We start from the raw sequence: 17,723 nt of genomic DNA, 5'->3' as shown, positions 1-17,723 counted from the left end.
ACTACTTTTAACATTTTCTAAAGCAGCAGCACTGATCTGGGCCCAATTGTTAAACATATACAGGTTAGGTAATGTGTTGGTTTTGTCATCGGAGGCCAAGTGGCAAGAGGGATAAGGAAGGGAATTTCAGGGAATAACGGGAGGTGACGGAGGAACAGGGATAGGCCTGGACTATAATGAAGTCAAGTGGAATGTCTTATGCTTCCTGAAGGGCATTTTCATTCCATTCATGGAGCCACATAGGTCTGATACATTGTGCCTGATAAATAAGGGATTTATTTAGAATATTATTTCTTTTATTTTATTATTTAAAATAATCAATTTAAATACGTAAATAAAGCACCATGATGTGACACTCAACATTAAAAAAACTGCAGCAGTTTTAGCGGTTTTTCGTTATTTTCATCATATTTTCATATGATCATTATTTTTTATAAACAATAGGCCAACTGACTCATGACTCATTATATCGTAAACAATGTAACATAATAAGGCTTTTGTTTCCCACAACATCTAACTTAATTAGCAACAGGATATATATATATATATATAATACTGTTGTTTTTGACTTTCAGTCCAACCGTCAATCTGTACTCAGGCTATGGTAGGTTATCAAGCCATTAAGTGAGCATTATCAGGGGCATTGTTGTGCCAAGGAGGACCCTGTTGTAGGTACTACTAGGTCAGAAGGTCAGAAGATGCTTTGTTATATACGGAGATAAGGAGAAAGTAACAAAGTTGGCATGAGCAGCATCTTGTGCTTTAGTAAGTACATGGCATCTCTATAGGGGCTCGCCATGGTAACCCCAAAAATGGAGGAGAGGTTTTTGAAAACTTAGTATCGAGATTTTTGTAAAACGGTGTGTTTTAACACAAACCCCTATCTTTGTCAAAACCTAACCAGGTGTCTTTAGTGTCTAGCTAAACCTAAAGAGCAACACCACCCAAACCAGCCTTCTACCAATGTGTACAGCTTGTTATTGATTATGAAGAGCACTTCCTGGGATGATGCAATTTTGCAATTTAATAAGATCATAACACAAATGTCAATAGGCACTGAATCAGGTTAAAGTTAAAAAAATGTCTAGCAAAATCAATTGGATGGGATGATAACAGCCATTGAGTGGGATGATCATTCTAGTGATAGCAGCCATTGAATGAGCAGATAGCTGGTAGATGGGGGATGGCCCCACTACCCTCAATTGTGGGAGAGACAGCGTCAAAATCAGGTGCCTCTATGCGAAAGGTAACTGTACTATTACTGACCCCAGAATCACTCACATAATTTGTAAGTCTCATCATTTTAGCTTCACATTAACAAATATTTTTTACATGGCCAATAAAAAGGCAAGGATTCAAAGTCCAAGCCATTACCGCTTAGACCACAGCGACACACAAAATGGGGAAGTGGTGCGATGCGAAGCAACACACTTCATCAGTTAAATTCAAGCTGACAGCAGTGTAAGTACACGGTAGAGTACGTTCTTTACGGTAGCTTAAAGCAACCACCAGGACGTCCCAGTGGAGCCTTCCCTTCAACCTTTTCATGCACGCATGCAAACTTAAGAAGCACTTGAGCTAATTAAGCAGTTCACACATTGTGTCAACATCAAACAGTTGTAATATCTCTCAGTGGGTCTTAATGAGGAATTCACGACTCCCTTACTTTGCTTTGTTAAGAGTGGAGATAGATGTGAGCCTACAGCTGTGGAAATAACATACTTATTAAACAGCTCTGAAATTACAACATGTAAAGCATGTCACCCATAACGTGCCACAAATGTTTGATCCCCTGAAACACAATCTTGGCCAACATTATTGCATGCAGAGATGCACACACAACCCTGAACCATCATATTCCTTCACCCATCCATAATAGTTAACTTTCTGCTTGGCTGGTTCAGTGCAGGGAGACAGGAAAGAGGGAGATGGAGGGTGCTGAGCAGAGTCATGCAGCGTGAGCGATTGAAGAGGAGGAGGAGGAGGAGGAGGAAGAGGAGGAAGAGGAGGAGGAGGACGACTGGTCCCAACCTCTGAATCACTGCCCACATCACCCATTTATCAGTGACTCAAAATGGTCTGGTGTGGCTGTTTCACTCTTACATGGCAGGAGAGACCAATTAGAACTTGGCGGTGGGTATGAGACAAATGCAGAAGAGGATGGATTTGTAAATATTTGTTTATATTGTTCGACATGACAAGTTCATTTTATTTTATCTGGTTGTAATTGATAAAGGAAATAAAATACATATACATAATATACATTCCTCGGGCTGCACAGCAACATCTGAGCTTGCAGATTGTGCTGGTCCTGAGAGCAGTGAGGCGACGTGAGTGAGATTAGAAATGACAAGCAGCCACAGCTACTATGGCATCTCGACTTACACGCATAGAAATCCTGAGAGATAATATTCATCGTGTGCATATTTTAAGAAGTAATCCTTCAAATACAAGAATGCAACAAACCAAAAAAATCTACTTTTGGCATCAACCCTTTTCCTATTGCCAGCAGACACTATGTGTGGTCTGTATGCAACAATAATGTATTTTTGTGTCTATTGTGTCACATTTAACGGTGCTAATTGGCTGTGTGACAGGGCTAGTAAAGAGTAGGAAGTACTGTGGAGGCCAGTGTTGAAAATATTACAGCTACTAACTGAATTAGAATGAAATCCATGTTGAATTGTATTTTACTTGCTTGAGGTATTCCAGTTATATATGACTACCATTGGTTTTTTTATTTTATTTTATTCACTTGCTATTTTACCTTAATGTAAATATCTAACCTGTAACCTTGCTGATCATGCATGGAGCACCTGAAATGTAAGAAAATTTCCACCCTAGGATTAATGAAGTACTTCTGATTATCTCTTTGCAAACACTACTTGTCTTATGCCATATGAACCGTGGAACACTGGTCGTGGAACTCTATTTCTTGTTGTACTGAGACACCACCATGTTTTGCTGATGTTACCAAAACATCCCTTTACATGAAAAAAAAAATGTGGTCATGAGTACAAAAACTATTCATCAGTGTTACATGTGACACAGTGGCCAAGATTCCCACTGAGTTGCAGGACATTATGTAACAGCAAAACACACACACACACAAAGTGAGCATGCCGCACAAAAGACAAAAAAAGAGTCTCATCTAACAGGATGTTGTAACACACTTTAACACAATAATATTTTAATTTGATTTCAGAGCCATTCGCTGGGTAATGAAGTGGTTTTTCTCTTTTGTCCATCTGTCTGCCTCCTTGTCTCGTACTCAAGTGAGCAGTTGGCATAAACACACTGGCGACAGCAGTAACAATAATCACGTCAAGCCTTCCCTGACGTTCACAGAAAGATGATTTTGGGTGAGTCACAGAGGGAACGAAACAAATCAATAGCAGACGGAGCTCTGGATGGAACAGAACAGCAAGATGGATATTTAGGTTGACATTTAAGCCAAGGTAAATATCCCCACATCCATTTGTTTTAGCCATGGTGACACCGCTGTGGTAAATGAGGTCTGTTTATCTGTCTGCAAACACAACATGTGTATTTTCTTTCCTCCACTTCTTTATTTGTCCCTCTAGCATCTTTGCTCCTCTGAAAGTATCTGATAGTTGTCACGCACAGGAGGCCAGGATCTGCATAATCTAAGTGAGCACTCTGAGCCTCAAGTATTAAATATTTCACAGATAAGTGGGTGTAATTTTCTTAAGTTAGGTGTTAGGATGATGTTTAGCAGTGATACTTTTATCTGCAGGATTTATTCATCATTAAAAATTGTATTTTTTTTCTAGCAAATTATGATATTTTTCTTTCTTTCCTTTCTTTTTTTCCCACCTTCTTCCTATTCCCATGGCAGCTTCTTCCTTCCCTCCCATCTCCCACTCTGTCTCTCCTTAATGTGCTTTTTGTGTGAGTGGAAAACAGAGCGGCCGCACGCCTCGGCTGGCCATCAAACATTTACATCATGTGGCTCTTTGGAGTGCAGAAAGACAGAAAGATACAGAAAAAGAGAAAGACAAAAGCTGAAGAGAAACAAAGAGAGGCATGGAAAGACACAAGAAGAAATAGAAACAGCAGACGGACAGTGAGAAAGTCATACAAAGACAGACGCAGACAGAGAGTGAAATTTAGTCAAAGACACACACGCAGAGACAAAGAGTGTAAAAGACAGAGACAGACAGAGAAAGATGCATGGGAACAGCTGAGCAGCTTCAACAGAAGAGTCATTGTCTCAGTGCCAGTAGGTCAGGAGTTCACCAGCCATCAGTCCATGGCACGGCCAGATAATGCTACCATTAAGGATGGAATTCACAACTGATCACATAAGAATTTGGAAAACTTGCTGCATGTTTTGGATTCAAGATTAGTAGCAGATTTCATTGAAAACCCAAGACAATACTAGACAATACTAGACAATACTAGTGAAAAAAACTAGCCAGGCCTTGAACAGAAAGAAAGAAAGGAGGAGGGAATGAGCAGTGAAAGGTGGAATGTACATCTGCCTGGCTTGGTAATAATACTGTGGCGTCTGTGACGCGCCAGCCTTTTCTCATCTTGTGAGGTGAGAGAGTGAAGTGAGATTCAAAAGCAAATAATAAAGCAGATAATACATCTGTGGAATCTCTCTGTATGCAGGATTACAACCACTTTGTATATTTAAACACAGAGAAATATGAACCTTCACATAGGCTGCAGTCAACAGCTCACCATATACGATTGTGGATTTTTAATTGACAAATTTCAGGTTCTTCGACAACATGGTTGTATTTAAGGGAAACGTGATCTGTGCAATGTTTATGGGAACAACAGAGCTCCTTCTATGTATTAGGTTAGAATAATTTGTTAGAATTCACTAACAAGTTCTGAGCAGTCAGAGAAGCCGGCAGGAAGTAACCATATCAACGTCAATGGAGGAAACCTTAGCAGAGAGTCTGTATCGTACAGATCCCGTTTCTAGACTGCAACACACACAGTTAATTAAAAAATACGTTGGACGTGACCCGTACCTCATAAAGGTGAGCAAGTTTTCGACAGACGTGAAAGATTTGCAGACAATCGAGGCAGTTGACATTACAAACGATCTCGTCCTTTAGACCTCATATTATACCAAACGACAAATAAAGGCCTACAAAGGTCTGGAGGCATATACCTCTTTTGTCAGCGGGTCCACATCCTCGGTACCAAACAGCTCCATGATCCTCCAGCTCCAGATGGGGATGGTGGTCAAGGGTGACTGTTTATTCTTTTTTATTCATTCTATATTGTTTTATGCATTGCTAGCAGTAGCAGCTATAATGTCAACAAACGCATCTTAGTGTTACCTTTTTTCTGTTGGATCGATTTAAGCAGTTGTAAACTACGCTATATATCAACATTTTTCCAGATGGTGGACCCTCAGTCTGTCAGTCTGCCAGCTATTACACTCCACCTGCCCTCCATCGGCAAGGTCACGTGTAACCCGGCAATCACTAACTGTGTAGGGACGCTCAAGAGCATTTTCAATTCGGCTTTGAGAGTGGCGGCAGTGATACTCACTGGACCAGACACAGTGAGCTAAGTACACTATGTATTTAACCAAATGAGAACAAACAGATTTGAAATTTTTGGAATTACAATCTGATAAGATGTGAAAATGTGCGCAGATTAAAGTTCCACACTGCAAGCAAACCAATTTACAAATCCAACATTCTCGTTTTACAGCTACTAAGGAAAGAGATCATATTTTTAGACTTGCTGGGATCTGCTATTGCAACTATAAATACAGACATTTTTCAGTCTGCGTATGATAATGTGTGATAATTAATGCAGCGCTACATTTAGCGCAAGAATACATAAAACCGATTATGTAATAACATTTTTTTTTTTGGCCAGTAGACGAGCCTGGATGAAATCTAATCACTAATTCATCTTTTTCTGTCATAACTTCCCTGAGGTCTGTCACAGGTGAGGAGACAATTAGGCCAGAAACAGTGTGTGGGCAGTAATACCCGGAAGGCTTTCCAGGTGAGGCAAAAAGGATAATGACATTCTGGGGCAGGACACAGTGTCTCAGATTCTACTGGATAAAACAATGATTAGTCCTGATGATTACTTTTTGTTCCTAAATGTATCATCAAATGTAATATAAGCATGAAATTAAGTTTAAATCACCTCCGCCGTGGTTGTCAAGTGCCATTTTGTTCTTGCTCTTCACCTTGTGGTTCTAATTGCTGCACCTCCCTGTTGGAGATGGCTGCCGTTTCTTCCCTGTAGGCACTTTTCTTGCTGTGTCTAGCCGCCCCCCCCCTCCCCCCTCGCCCTTTCCATTTTTAGCTTTTTACCTGTCACTCCTGGACAATTAGAATAAGTGAGCAGACAGACCTCAGTGTCTTGCTTAAGGGCACTTCATCATGAACTTGGTTGTTAAGGGGCTGGGCTGCTGGTTAATGGCTGCAATGAGTGTTATAAGTGTTGTCATGTCCCTGGATTAAGCCCATATGCTGTGGATTTATGAGAACAAACAAGGAAATAAGGCACACTGCTGACATCTTTAACGATTTCTAAATGAAGTCATTTTCCTTGTTTTTCTTCCAGGGTTTTGCCCCTGTACCCACCCAACCCCCACAAATCTCTCTCTCTCTCTGTCTGTCTGCACTGAACCAAGCTATACAATGAAAGAAGGGGAGAAGAGATAAACTGACACAAGTCTCTATTCTGGTTTGCTGCTGCTGTGGAGGGGAGGAGAGATTCGGGGAGAAGAGAGAGCAACCCTTACATTTACAAATGCAACAACACACATACATGGACTGTCTAGGAAAAAAACACACACACAAACATGTATTATCTCATCATTATATCATATAAACAGCCCTATGTATACACAACATACAGGACAAGATTCATATCTGAGGCTCATTTCCTTTTCCTCCTTGACCCACACACACACACACATTTTTTGGACCCACCCTGAGCAGTGAGCCTGCTTTAGCATGGCAACTCTGTGGTGGATGGTTTTCACCTTCACACACATCACGAAATAAAACAAAAAGAGTCACCTTGAGCTCTGGCAGTCAAATCCCAGCAGCTCCTCTATCATCTCTAATCCATACATTGCATAACATAGCAAGCCCTCCCTTCACTACATCTTCTATAGTGCCTAACTACTGCAAAATGAAGACAGAAGGAGTGGGTGGGGGATGGGGCACAAAATGAAAAAAAGACCCAACATTGTGTTTATAGATGGGATCTTCCTGTGCAGCATTTTGTCCTCCCTCCACCAACCAGATTGTGCCACACTGTAGAGTATTTGTCATTTTTTTGTTGAGCTCATGTTGTGTCATGTAGACATGCATTTGCTCAGTGGGGTTATGAACCAGAAAGGTTAAGAACCACCAGGTTGCATAATGCACCTTACACTCCCTGCACATCACAGCAGCTATCTGAAACAATGGCTGAAAGGCATGTACGTACACACATGTACACACACACACACACACAAAGACACACACAGGTACAGGGCAGAGATACACTACATCAAAATGGAGGACAGGGGAGTGTGCTGAATGTGATTTTATTCCATTATGTAACCCTCTAACCTAGTGACAAATCATCACACAGCAGCACTATGATGCATTTTTGACCTTACTCCTCACAAGTGTTTTCCTTTCTTTTCAGAGCTCAAGCTGTTTTACCATCTACCCGGATTCCTGTGTGTGTTTTCTCACCTTCATTCAAATGTTCACTCACAGTCACAGTCTAATTAACAATTTAAATCTATTTTCTTCCCCACCCACTCACCCTTATATCTCTCCCAATCCCCCATCAGTTTAACCCCATTATGTCTTTTTCCCATCCACTCCAGTTTTTTTTAACCATCACATCACATCTTTTTCCAGTGGCCACCCCCACAGGCCTTACCAGGTATGGGCTACAGTGAAGCGTCGCCTCTGTCGGATGCTCTTGTTGACCATCAGCTTGCGGAAGAGCCGAGGGGAGCTTCTCGGAGACAGTTTAGGTGACGTGGCGCCCCTCTTTCCTCCCACCACACCTGGAATCTTGGGGGGTTCTAGCTCCAGGTGCATGTGCTCCTTGAAGGTTCGAATGCAGGAGTCCATCTCAACGCTGAGCTCGTTGGACGACATCCCTGCAGGCTGTGCTGAGTCCTGTGTGGCAGACTGTTCTGACAAATTCAGTCCTTGTGGTCAGTCATGTACGACTGATTCTGCCCTCTTCTTATAGACTCTGAGAAGTTTTCACAGTCTTTAAATGTTCCAGCAGGATTGAGGTTACCTCATTCACCCAGGAAAAGGCCAGCTCACACATACCTTTTTGTTGCTTTGCCTCTGTGCTTTCTATCCCCCCCTTTTCCTCCGTTCCTTACGGGTTTAAGGATTAGCCAGCCAGCAGTCGTGCCCTCTCCCTCTCTCTTTTCTTTGGCTCATGCCCGGTTCTTTTCTGCTGGTCTTCTGTTCATCAGAGGAGCTTCCACAGCAGGATCACACACAGAAGAATTCCTCTTCTTCTCACCACATCTCTCCCATTTCTCTCCTGATCTTGCAGCTTGTAAAGTCCCCCCACCTTTCCCCTCGTGTCCCTCTAGCTCTCTTGTGACTGTTGATACCAGCTAAATGTACTAACTCTTTCTCTCAGTCCATCCAGGCAGCTTGATGTTGGAGGATCTCCCTTATGAAAGATTCAGAAGGGTTTGAAACTGCTCTCTGCCTCCTCCTGTCTTGCTCTCCCCTCCATCAACCACTGCTTGACTGACCTCCCTTTCTCTCTCTCTCTCTCTCTCTCTCTCTCTCTGCAAACAACCCCCACTTCTCCTAAAGGCACTCCCGGTGTGGCACAGAGTGACTCCCACTATGCTGAGCCTCAAGCCAGATTTCCCTTCACTCGCACAGCCAGAGCGGCGAGCGGAGCAGAGCACAGCATGCAGGCAAATGCTTCACTTGCTGTTTCATTCAGAATATACACAAGGAGCTGAGACCAGGCACGCAGCGATCGCAAGCCACGCCCCCTCCGCTGAAGGATTGGCTGGAGGTTGTTGTGACGACAGGCAGGAAGGCACAGTAACAGGTTGCCAGATTTATTATTTATTTTTTGTTTAGCTGGGATTTGTGGTAATGTTGCTGATGACCTTTAGTGTGGTAGGCAACCGGTGAGGGCGAGCCAAGAAAAAAAAAAAAGGCAATTTGGACGGGAGATAAAAGCAAACAGCTTAATTGGCATCAGTGAAGAGAAACATACACACAGCACAAAGGTCAACAGATTCAAATAAATTCTCTAAAATCCGCATTTATGCCAGTACATAAAAGTCACTCTGCAGTTAAAGGTGACCAAAGCTTTCCACACAGTGTTTATATGCATCTCAGACACACACTTTTATCCAGCTGGAAGCCATCTAACCACAGTGTGTGGAGAAAGAATTAAAGAAAAGAAGCAGTCATACCAGAAGTGTATACACAAACACAAAGGGCTTTTCTGAGTGGTGGAAGTAAGACAGAAAAAAGAGGGGCATTGCCCTGAAGGTAATGAAAAATTAAGGGAGAAAAAAATCCAAAAGGAACATCAGAAGAGGCAGAATGGCAGCGTGACGAGTATTGAAAATGTGAGCACTTGCTCGTCTGCTCGGCGGACTGATTTGTTTTGGTTGTGAGTCACTGATGATTCTGAGCCACTGAAGCTCGGAGAGCTTTCTCACTAAATTCTTGCCAAGAAGGCCTTTGAAAACGTCTTTGCAAACTTGTATATAAAGATGAAAATGCTTGTAGTAATGTGTAGTAAAGTGAGGCGTCACGGGAGCCCAGCAGGCTGTATTAGTTTTTAGAGAGGTTTAATGGATGGCATTCCCGGGCTTTTTTTTCCCCCTCTGATGTTTCCCCTTATTTACATCCCATAGAACACAGATCACCCAACACTGGATCCTGCATTAATACTGGCTGGGTCACACAGTGTCTTCACTTTTATTTTCTTACATCCTTTATCTAACTTTTAAACACATTGAATCACGCTGAGATCTTTGATAAGCAGTATGCTGTATGGATGCGCTGAACAGATGTGTGAAAGACTCAGATCAAGGAAGGCTCTGCTTACAGACTCTAAATGAAAAACAAACACATATGCTAGAAAATGATCAAGGTGCACAACTTGGTGTAGTTCTTATTACTTTTCAGAGAGAGAAGCAAAAATGTTCCTCTTGAAAGCTAAAGGAGAACCAAAGAAAAGAGGCTATACAGACACCGATGACAAAAACATAATGGTTGAAGAGAAGAACCTCCTGGCAGGGTTATTTTACATTTGCATTGACACAACATGTGATCGTATAGCCTGACAACATCTGAATATGGGGCTGATAAAGCAGCAAACGTGAGTAAGGAGATGGGTGGAGAATGGTGGATGGGTGTCCAACGTGGTAGACTTTCACTGCTTTACAGGAAGTCCAAGGTTCGAGTCCCCAGACACTACGAGCGGTTTTGTTTTCGCCCATACTCAAGTTTATTTTTTGCCAATGGTTAACTATATAGATTTTAATCGCAGCTCTACTTGTGTGTAAAAATGTTTAAGGTCACACATTAAAAACAGGGTGATGCGGTTAGGTAAAGATCATCTTAAAACACACACATTTCTAACATTAACATTAACCCATGAACACAAAGACATGTGGCGGCAGAAATAAGCACACGTTCTGTTTTCAAGGACTGAAATACTGACCTCAGGTCACATTTTCCTGGTGAAGACGGGCTGTGTCTAAAGTCTACGGCTAATCAGAATCAGAATCAATAAATATATATATAGATAAATAGAAATACTTTATTGATCCCAGGGGGAAATTGCTTCATTGCAGGTGCTTCATGTATGCTCAAAAAAATGGCTCTATGAAGAACAGCAGTTTTTAGTTTCATTATTGTTAATTAATCTTACATTAGCAACATTGATATAAAACATAAATATTTAAACGTTTATGCTTTGAGTGTTTGTAGAGAAAACAGAGAACCTCTGCATCACATGTATCCATTCGCTAGCCTGCCAAGTGAGCTAACCTTACAACACAACAACCATTTTGTATTAACATAAGTGATAATGTACTGCAATCTCATCACACATCTGCAGATGACCATAAACCAATCAACCAGTTTTATCCTGAGGGTAAGACTTGTCTGTAAAGCATTTGATGGCAATTTCACTCACTTCTCACCCTGAACCTCAAATGTCAACACCACAGAGGAAAATTCAGGCAATCACTATCTGTCTTTTAGTCTCTCAGGACCATGATGGCTGCTAGAAATCTCACTCCACTACACTGCCACAGCTGATGGCCAGAAAGCCCTCCCCAGAGTCACTCAAACAACAAATATAATAAATGCTTATTCTAGCATTTTAAATGTGGGGATTTCGGCTTTTCATTTTTGTAAACTTCTTTGGGATTTTTATCACGGTCAGGCAATTTAAAGATGTCTTTTTGGCTTCAAAGATACTGTGATCTTGTCATATTTTTTATCAGCCATGATTTTTCTGAATAAATATTGTATCTAATATATATGCGATACATTACCATCTACCCCTGGGGGCTTCTTCTGCTTTGTAATGTGCCTTTCTATTTCAACTGTACTGATCCCAGTGTAGCAAATCTTCAGTGTTTGTAGGAGGACCATAACCGAATGGATCAACCTCCATTGCTATATTTCTGTTCTTACATTTCTTTTTCGAAAAATAAGTATGGGTTAAAAATTCATAAGCATCCCCAACCCTTCAGCCCCCACCTGTCACATCTAATAAGAAAGAAATCCGCCTCAGCCTGCAAGATTATTTTTTTTACTCGGCTCTCCCCCAGTGAAACCCTGAGCCAGATCCCCAGACTGTGAAGAGGGAAGGAAAGCTGAGCGGGCGGGGTTCAGATGGAGGTGACGGGATGGATTTAGGTCTTGAAATGAGAGCCCTTAATGTAGTATCTCGTGTTACATAAAACCCTATCTTCCGTCTTTCTTCGTTCACACTCCATTTCTCTCAGGTAAGTGAAAAACAATCCCGCATTGTGGCTTAATTTAACAGACTACTGTACTGACTCACAAGGGTACATGAAAAAGAACAGACCGAAACCCATGCAGTGCCAAGAACAGGTGGAAAAAAAGGGGCCATTATGCATGTGAGTTAAAGCCGAGTGATCATCCAAGTGTAAACAACAGATAACAGAAATAGAAAACTTTCACAAAATTCATATTAAAATGTAGGCCAGCATGGTGGTCCCTGACTGGGGCCGTTCTGCGTGGAGTTCAGGTACTTTGGCTTGCTTACTCAGTGTGACTGGCTGTTTGTCTTTCTATGCTAGCGACCCCGCCTCTCACCCATTGACAGCTGGGATAGGCTCCAGGATGAAGCAGGTTAAGGAAAATATACAGATGAAGGAATGGTATTTATAAATATTTATTGAAAATAAACGTTCATTCAAACAGTGCTCTTTAAAACGCTTTTCTTTCTTAAGGGATTCGTCCCTGTTGTAGACTCTGTTTTTAACCTTTTGTTGTTCCCCCTTCATTTTTGGCATCATATGAAGATTATTTTTTGAATTGTGTGATGTTATGGTCCCGTTTGTGACATCACAACCAACATGAAACAACTCTTATTATATTACATATATGGAGATATGTTTTTTATTAAATAAATAATAAATAAAATAAAGTTCCGATTCATTTCCTCACACAGTAATCGAATGAGAGGTGCTCGTTCACACAGGTCACGTTAAAAATGAATGTACAATAGCTGAGAAAAAGGCTGAACAAAAAGGTATTATAAGATGAAGGTGACCTTGTGTGGTGACCATTATTTCCACTGTGTACAGTCCAGACAGAGAGTGATGTCCACTGCATATATTTCCATATTTTCTGGGATGTGTTTGAATATATATGTAGTAAAACAAAGCCAAATAACCACCATCAAAAGTTACCGCAGCCAACACAAATCTGCTTCTTGTTTAAAATTATTATTATTTCAAAGGTTTATACACCAGCGTTCTAATTTGTACTTTAACTTAGTAGCAAGATTGACCCCAACAGTGCGATCACATTCTATTAGAGCATAAAAAGGTACCAAGAATCCATCTGTAACTTACACATGTGATCAATAAATAACCCTAAATTGATGGCAACTGATTTGCAACTAAATATTTGTATATTTACAAAAGTTGCCGTTTACAGGTGTCTTTGCAATTAGCTGCACATTCAGAATCAGGCATTTATCAACAATGACAAATGACAGTGCAGTCATATAGTCATGGACCAGAGAGCAGTGGTAGAATAGACGGAAGCCTGTTGTTTGGTGGGTGGGAACCAAAACAAAGCCAAACACACAGCTTTACAGTGTGCAATAAAATAAGATGGGGACAAAAAGACAAATCTGAAAGACAGATCTAACTGATCATAAACTAGAAGAGGACAACCATTACTGACTGACCATTTGTTACTAACTGTAAGTGAACATTTGTTATTTCTTTCATAAGAAACTGTAAAGAACACAGTTTCTATGTACTTATCTACCTTTTTGTGTTTCTAAAAGTTACATTTGGACTTTTATCATTACACAATGCAGATCTCTGCAAAGGACATCACTAATTCCTGCACAAGTACTTAACAATCTCTTTTCTCTTGATTTATAATCTTATGAAGGACATGATAGATGATAGTTAGGGTGTGGTTATCATGCTGCACTTCCTCCAACAGCCACTTGAGGCTCACTCCTGTATTGTAAGAGCATTTAATACATCTGCCGACTTCTCTTTTGCTTTGACTCATGGTTAGGTTTAGGCATACAAACTACTTAGGCAGGAAAAGATCATAATATGGGTGGGAACAGATACTGTCCATCTGCAAGAAGCTTCCACTTGTGACAAGTTGACAACTGATCGAATCAACATACACAAAAGGCCGCTGGCAGTCAACCCACCATATGCCAGCAGCCACTGTATTAGGGCACTGTGAGGCATAATGAAACGATGCTGACAGCATGGGATGGTGAGATGACAGTGGTGCAAAGCAGAACGAATGCTAACAAGGTAATTTGTCTTTGTTTATGCAAAGAGTCCTAAAAGTTACTGTGATAAACACAAAGCTGCAACTACACACCACGATAAAAGAAGAACCAGCCATCTGCGTATCAATAACAATCATCATCTTCATTAGCTTTGCCTAAAGTTGTCACATTAAAGTTTGATTGCTGCATATTACACATGCATCCAATTTGTAATCGGTATTTTGCATGCACAAAACATTTCAACAGAAATGCTGGCTGCTGTTGGTGCGGACTTGATGTTCACTTTCTGCACCAGCTCAGACTTTTTCTCAAGCACAAACACGCCCAACCAAACACACACACACACACACTTCCAACAATCAATCCATGTGGCCCTCTGAGCTCTGAAACAATTGTGTATGTCAGCAGGAAAAATAATTGAATCCCAAAATAACTTCTTGCCCCCTCCTCTTCCTTCCAAACTCTGATGAAGGCATTTAAACAAGTACAATACAATAGGGAATAAAGAGCAGGGACGCTGATGCTGATGACTTAAATTGTCAATTAAGAAAAAACAGTAACACACACACACACACACATACAGTACACATCTACTAGCTTAACGCTTCACAGGGATAGAGAGTAATCAGACTTGAGGACCTTCAGGAAGAGTCTGCTGACCGTAACGTTTAGCAGTAGTGATGGCTGAGGGGGAACAGCATGATGGCTTTTAAAAGGAAAGCAGGGCCAGCAGGGGAAAAAAGCAGAGGAGGGAGAGAAACATGGATGCTTCTACCACCAGGGATACCGACGACTGACACACACCTCACCTGCTATAAAGTCTGAGCCTGCCAGAGCGGACTCTACCACCACCAATAAACTGGCTGTTAGCAACAAAAAAGAAATAAAGAAAATAAATACAAATAAAAAAAAACACACATAAATGATCTCCAACAGAACTGCCCTTTAAACCATCATCTGTGTGTGTGTGTGTGTGCACCACACACACAGATGATGGTCATCATAACACTGCACTCTCCTGGTTGTGATAGAAATTGCAACTCTTATATCATCATAATTTTTGTCCACATCTGTAAGCAGGGCTGTGTGTGATATCAAGACTTTGAGGAACATGTTTATGATATTTAAAATCCAATTAATCTGTAACAAATAAAATATAAAATATATAAAATAAATAAAGTGATGCTGAAAGTGAAAAATGTTTACTTGCACATTATTTAAAAGACAATACTTGTGGATCCCTAAATACTTACTGCAGTACACAATCACACTATACAGCCTGTCTTGATTGGAACATCAGTCATTGCTGATAATTGTCTTGAATAAAACACTTGGCAAAGTGTCTCTCACCTGCCTCTATCCTTACTAACATCACACACAAAAACACACACAGCACTCACGTCAAGGGCCAATCAGGACTGATTAACTAGTTTAGTAAAAGCGTTTGTGAATCTGACACGACCGGATGACGGGCTTCCTGACCACTCGCTGCGTGTGTTATCTGAAACTGCACATTGTGCCTGTTGCTGTGAATGGATTCCTGGTGTGCGCTTGTCTGAAGGCATCGGGCATAAATAATGAAAGGAGGCAGTGTCATCTTCAACAAGGGGGAGGCAACATGAAAGATCAGAGAGCTACTCTGAAGACCAGTCTGTTTAACTCGAGGGGGGCCCATGGTTTGTTACTGGTGAGGTGTGTCCACACAGTCATTAATGAACCTCTGACTGTTAGAAAAGTTCTAAGATATGTTAAAAAAAGTACATTTTTCACCAGCTGATTTTAAAGCCCAGAGATATATATTATTGATTTGTTATATATTATAAATTGATGTTTTTTGGTATTTTTTTTTAATGTGAGAAGCTAGAAATGTAAAATATTTAAATTTATTGAATGGAAATTAACGCAAAAAAGTATTATTGCCTGGTAGATGAATATATCATATTCATTACTGCTTCTTACAAAAACAAATAACCAACGCTATCAAGCTGTAAGGATTAAAATGAAGTCTTTAAAGGACATATCTCAGCCAACATCATCCAAAAAGCACAGGACAATGTGAGTACAGTTTCATTTACAAGTTACAGTCGCACTTGCAGCATCAATCTGTGTAAATTGAGTGTATGATATCCCAATAATAGGACCCTCCTCCTAACTGCACTAAGAGATGTTTCATCTCCATCTACTCAACAGCACACAGAGCCTCAGTGGCACCAAGGAAAAACCATTGCAACTAATTAGTGAATTAAACAAACTGATTACAAGCATATTGATTATTATAGTATATTATTGACTTCTGTATTTTTTTTTTTTTACACAACTTCAGTTTAGGGAAAGAGTCTACTTTGGTTTAAAATACCTTTAACATATCTGATTGAACAAATGTGGAGTACAGCTGCAGAGTGAATTTGGGTCAGACGATATGTCTCTGTAACATGTCAGGACCGAAGCAAATGCATCTAAATTTAAAAAGTTCATAATGTTTTTTTCACCTTGTTGGAGTACAAAAACAAAACTGTTTTTACTGTGCACTCACCATTCAGGATCTACAGGTGTGATGTCTATCCTGGGTGGAGCGCCAAAGGGCAGGGACGTTGGCCTCGCCATGATCTCGTTGTCAGGCGATCGGGACCTCTCCCCTTGGCGCCATGACAATGGGGGTAGCTGCAGGTTGCCCGAGAAACGGCGTCGGCCCCGGCGCAGGTCGACCCCCAGGGTGCAGGAGGGAGAGGTGAAAGACTCACTGAGGCAGCAGTCCAGAGGCTCTTTGCTGTCCTGTGAGGAGAAAGACAGAGATGAAGCAGGACGTCTGTGCATGAACTCAAAGAAGACACTTAATATTTATTTAGGTAAGAGAAGCTAGGTCACCCTTTATTAACAATTTAAAATCCTGTGTTTAATTACAAAGCCACACACCCTGTACTTCACATGTTTGCCCAATAGGTGGCACCATAAGCTCGCTCTTGACCGTGAGAGTTGCTGCGTAGGGGACCAGCTCCCTTCTTTCCAATTATCCAGAACATATAACAAGATGCCTCACGACTTATTAAACCCAACCCCAGGTCTCAGATTACGTCTTCAGTTATTTTTGGATTCCTTTTAAATAAATATGAATTTGTTGATCTTACATTTTAAAGCTGTTCTCACTCATCCCTCCTCTGCACAGTTTAATTCACACAATAAATCTTGACAAGTGTAAATGAGGAAGAGACAGTGAGGGGGTGGTATGTGTGTTTATCTGGTATTGTAATGAAAACAATGTACTTTATATTTACATGTGAGAGATGCAAGGAGTATTATATCTCATCAGTGTTTCCAGCTCATGAATCCTGCATGACTCTGCAAGTCATCTCCAAAAAAATGTCTAATCTATTTTTACTCTCAACAAGCAGAAAGAGCTTTCACTACCTTTTATCCACAATCACTTATTTCATGTTAACCAATCAGCTTCTTTTCCTTTCCTTAAGCTAGTCATAACCTTCATGTCAGATGAGGCGTGCTTGTTATTTATCAGAGCACCGAGGTTTGAAGCCAAAATAGCTGCAGCTAAAAAGGCACCTGGCAGCACAGCATCAATGTGCTAAGCAGCAAACAGAGGCATGCAGGGAAATCACCTGCACCTGCTTTTCATGCACCAGATTTTACACAGAGCTGTGGTGACACCCAATTATCTCATAATGTAGATGAATGGCAGAAAAGCTTGCTGGTCTAAATAAAAT

The 17,723-nt window shown here is 40.9% G+C and overlaps 1 protein-coding gene across 2 annotated transcripts in view; it reads right to left on the bottom strand.

The window, feature by feature from the left end:
- Nucleotides 1-17,723, bottom strand: part of pde4ba (phosphodiesterase 4B, cAMP-specific a) — a 143,415-nt gene that overhangs the window by 94,634 nt on the left and 31,058 nt on the right. The window contains exon 3 of one of the 2 annotated variants that reach the window (XM_028404519.1): nucleotides 16,541-16,779. In XM_028404519.1, coding sequence (XP_028260320.1) covers nucleotides 16,541-16,779 — 239 coding nt within the window. Of the gene's footprint in view, nucleotides 1-7,899; nucleotides 8,139-16,540; nucleotides 16,780-17,723 lie in introns of those variants that run through there. The other variant, XM_028404521.1, reaches the window with a different exon arrangement.

Source organism: Parambassis ranga, chromosome 4 (assembly GCF_900634625.1).
Source record: "Parambassis ranga chromosome 4, fParRan2.1, whole genome shotgun sequence".
Lineage (NCBI taxonomy): Eukaryota > Metazoa > Chordata > Actinopteri > Ambassidae > Parambassis > Parambassis ranga.
The sequence above is the reverse complement of the archived record's forward strand: the minus strand, read 5'-3'. Positions and strand labels throughout refer to the sequence as shown.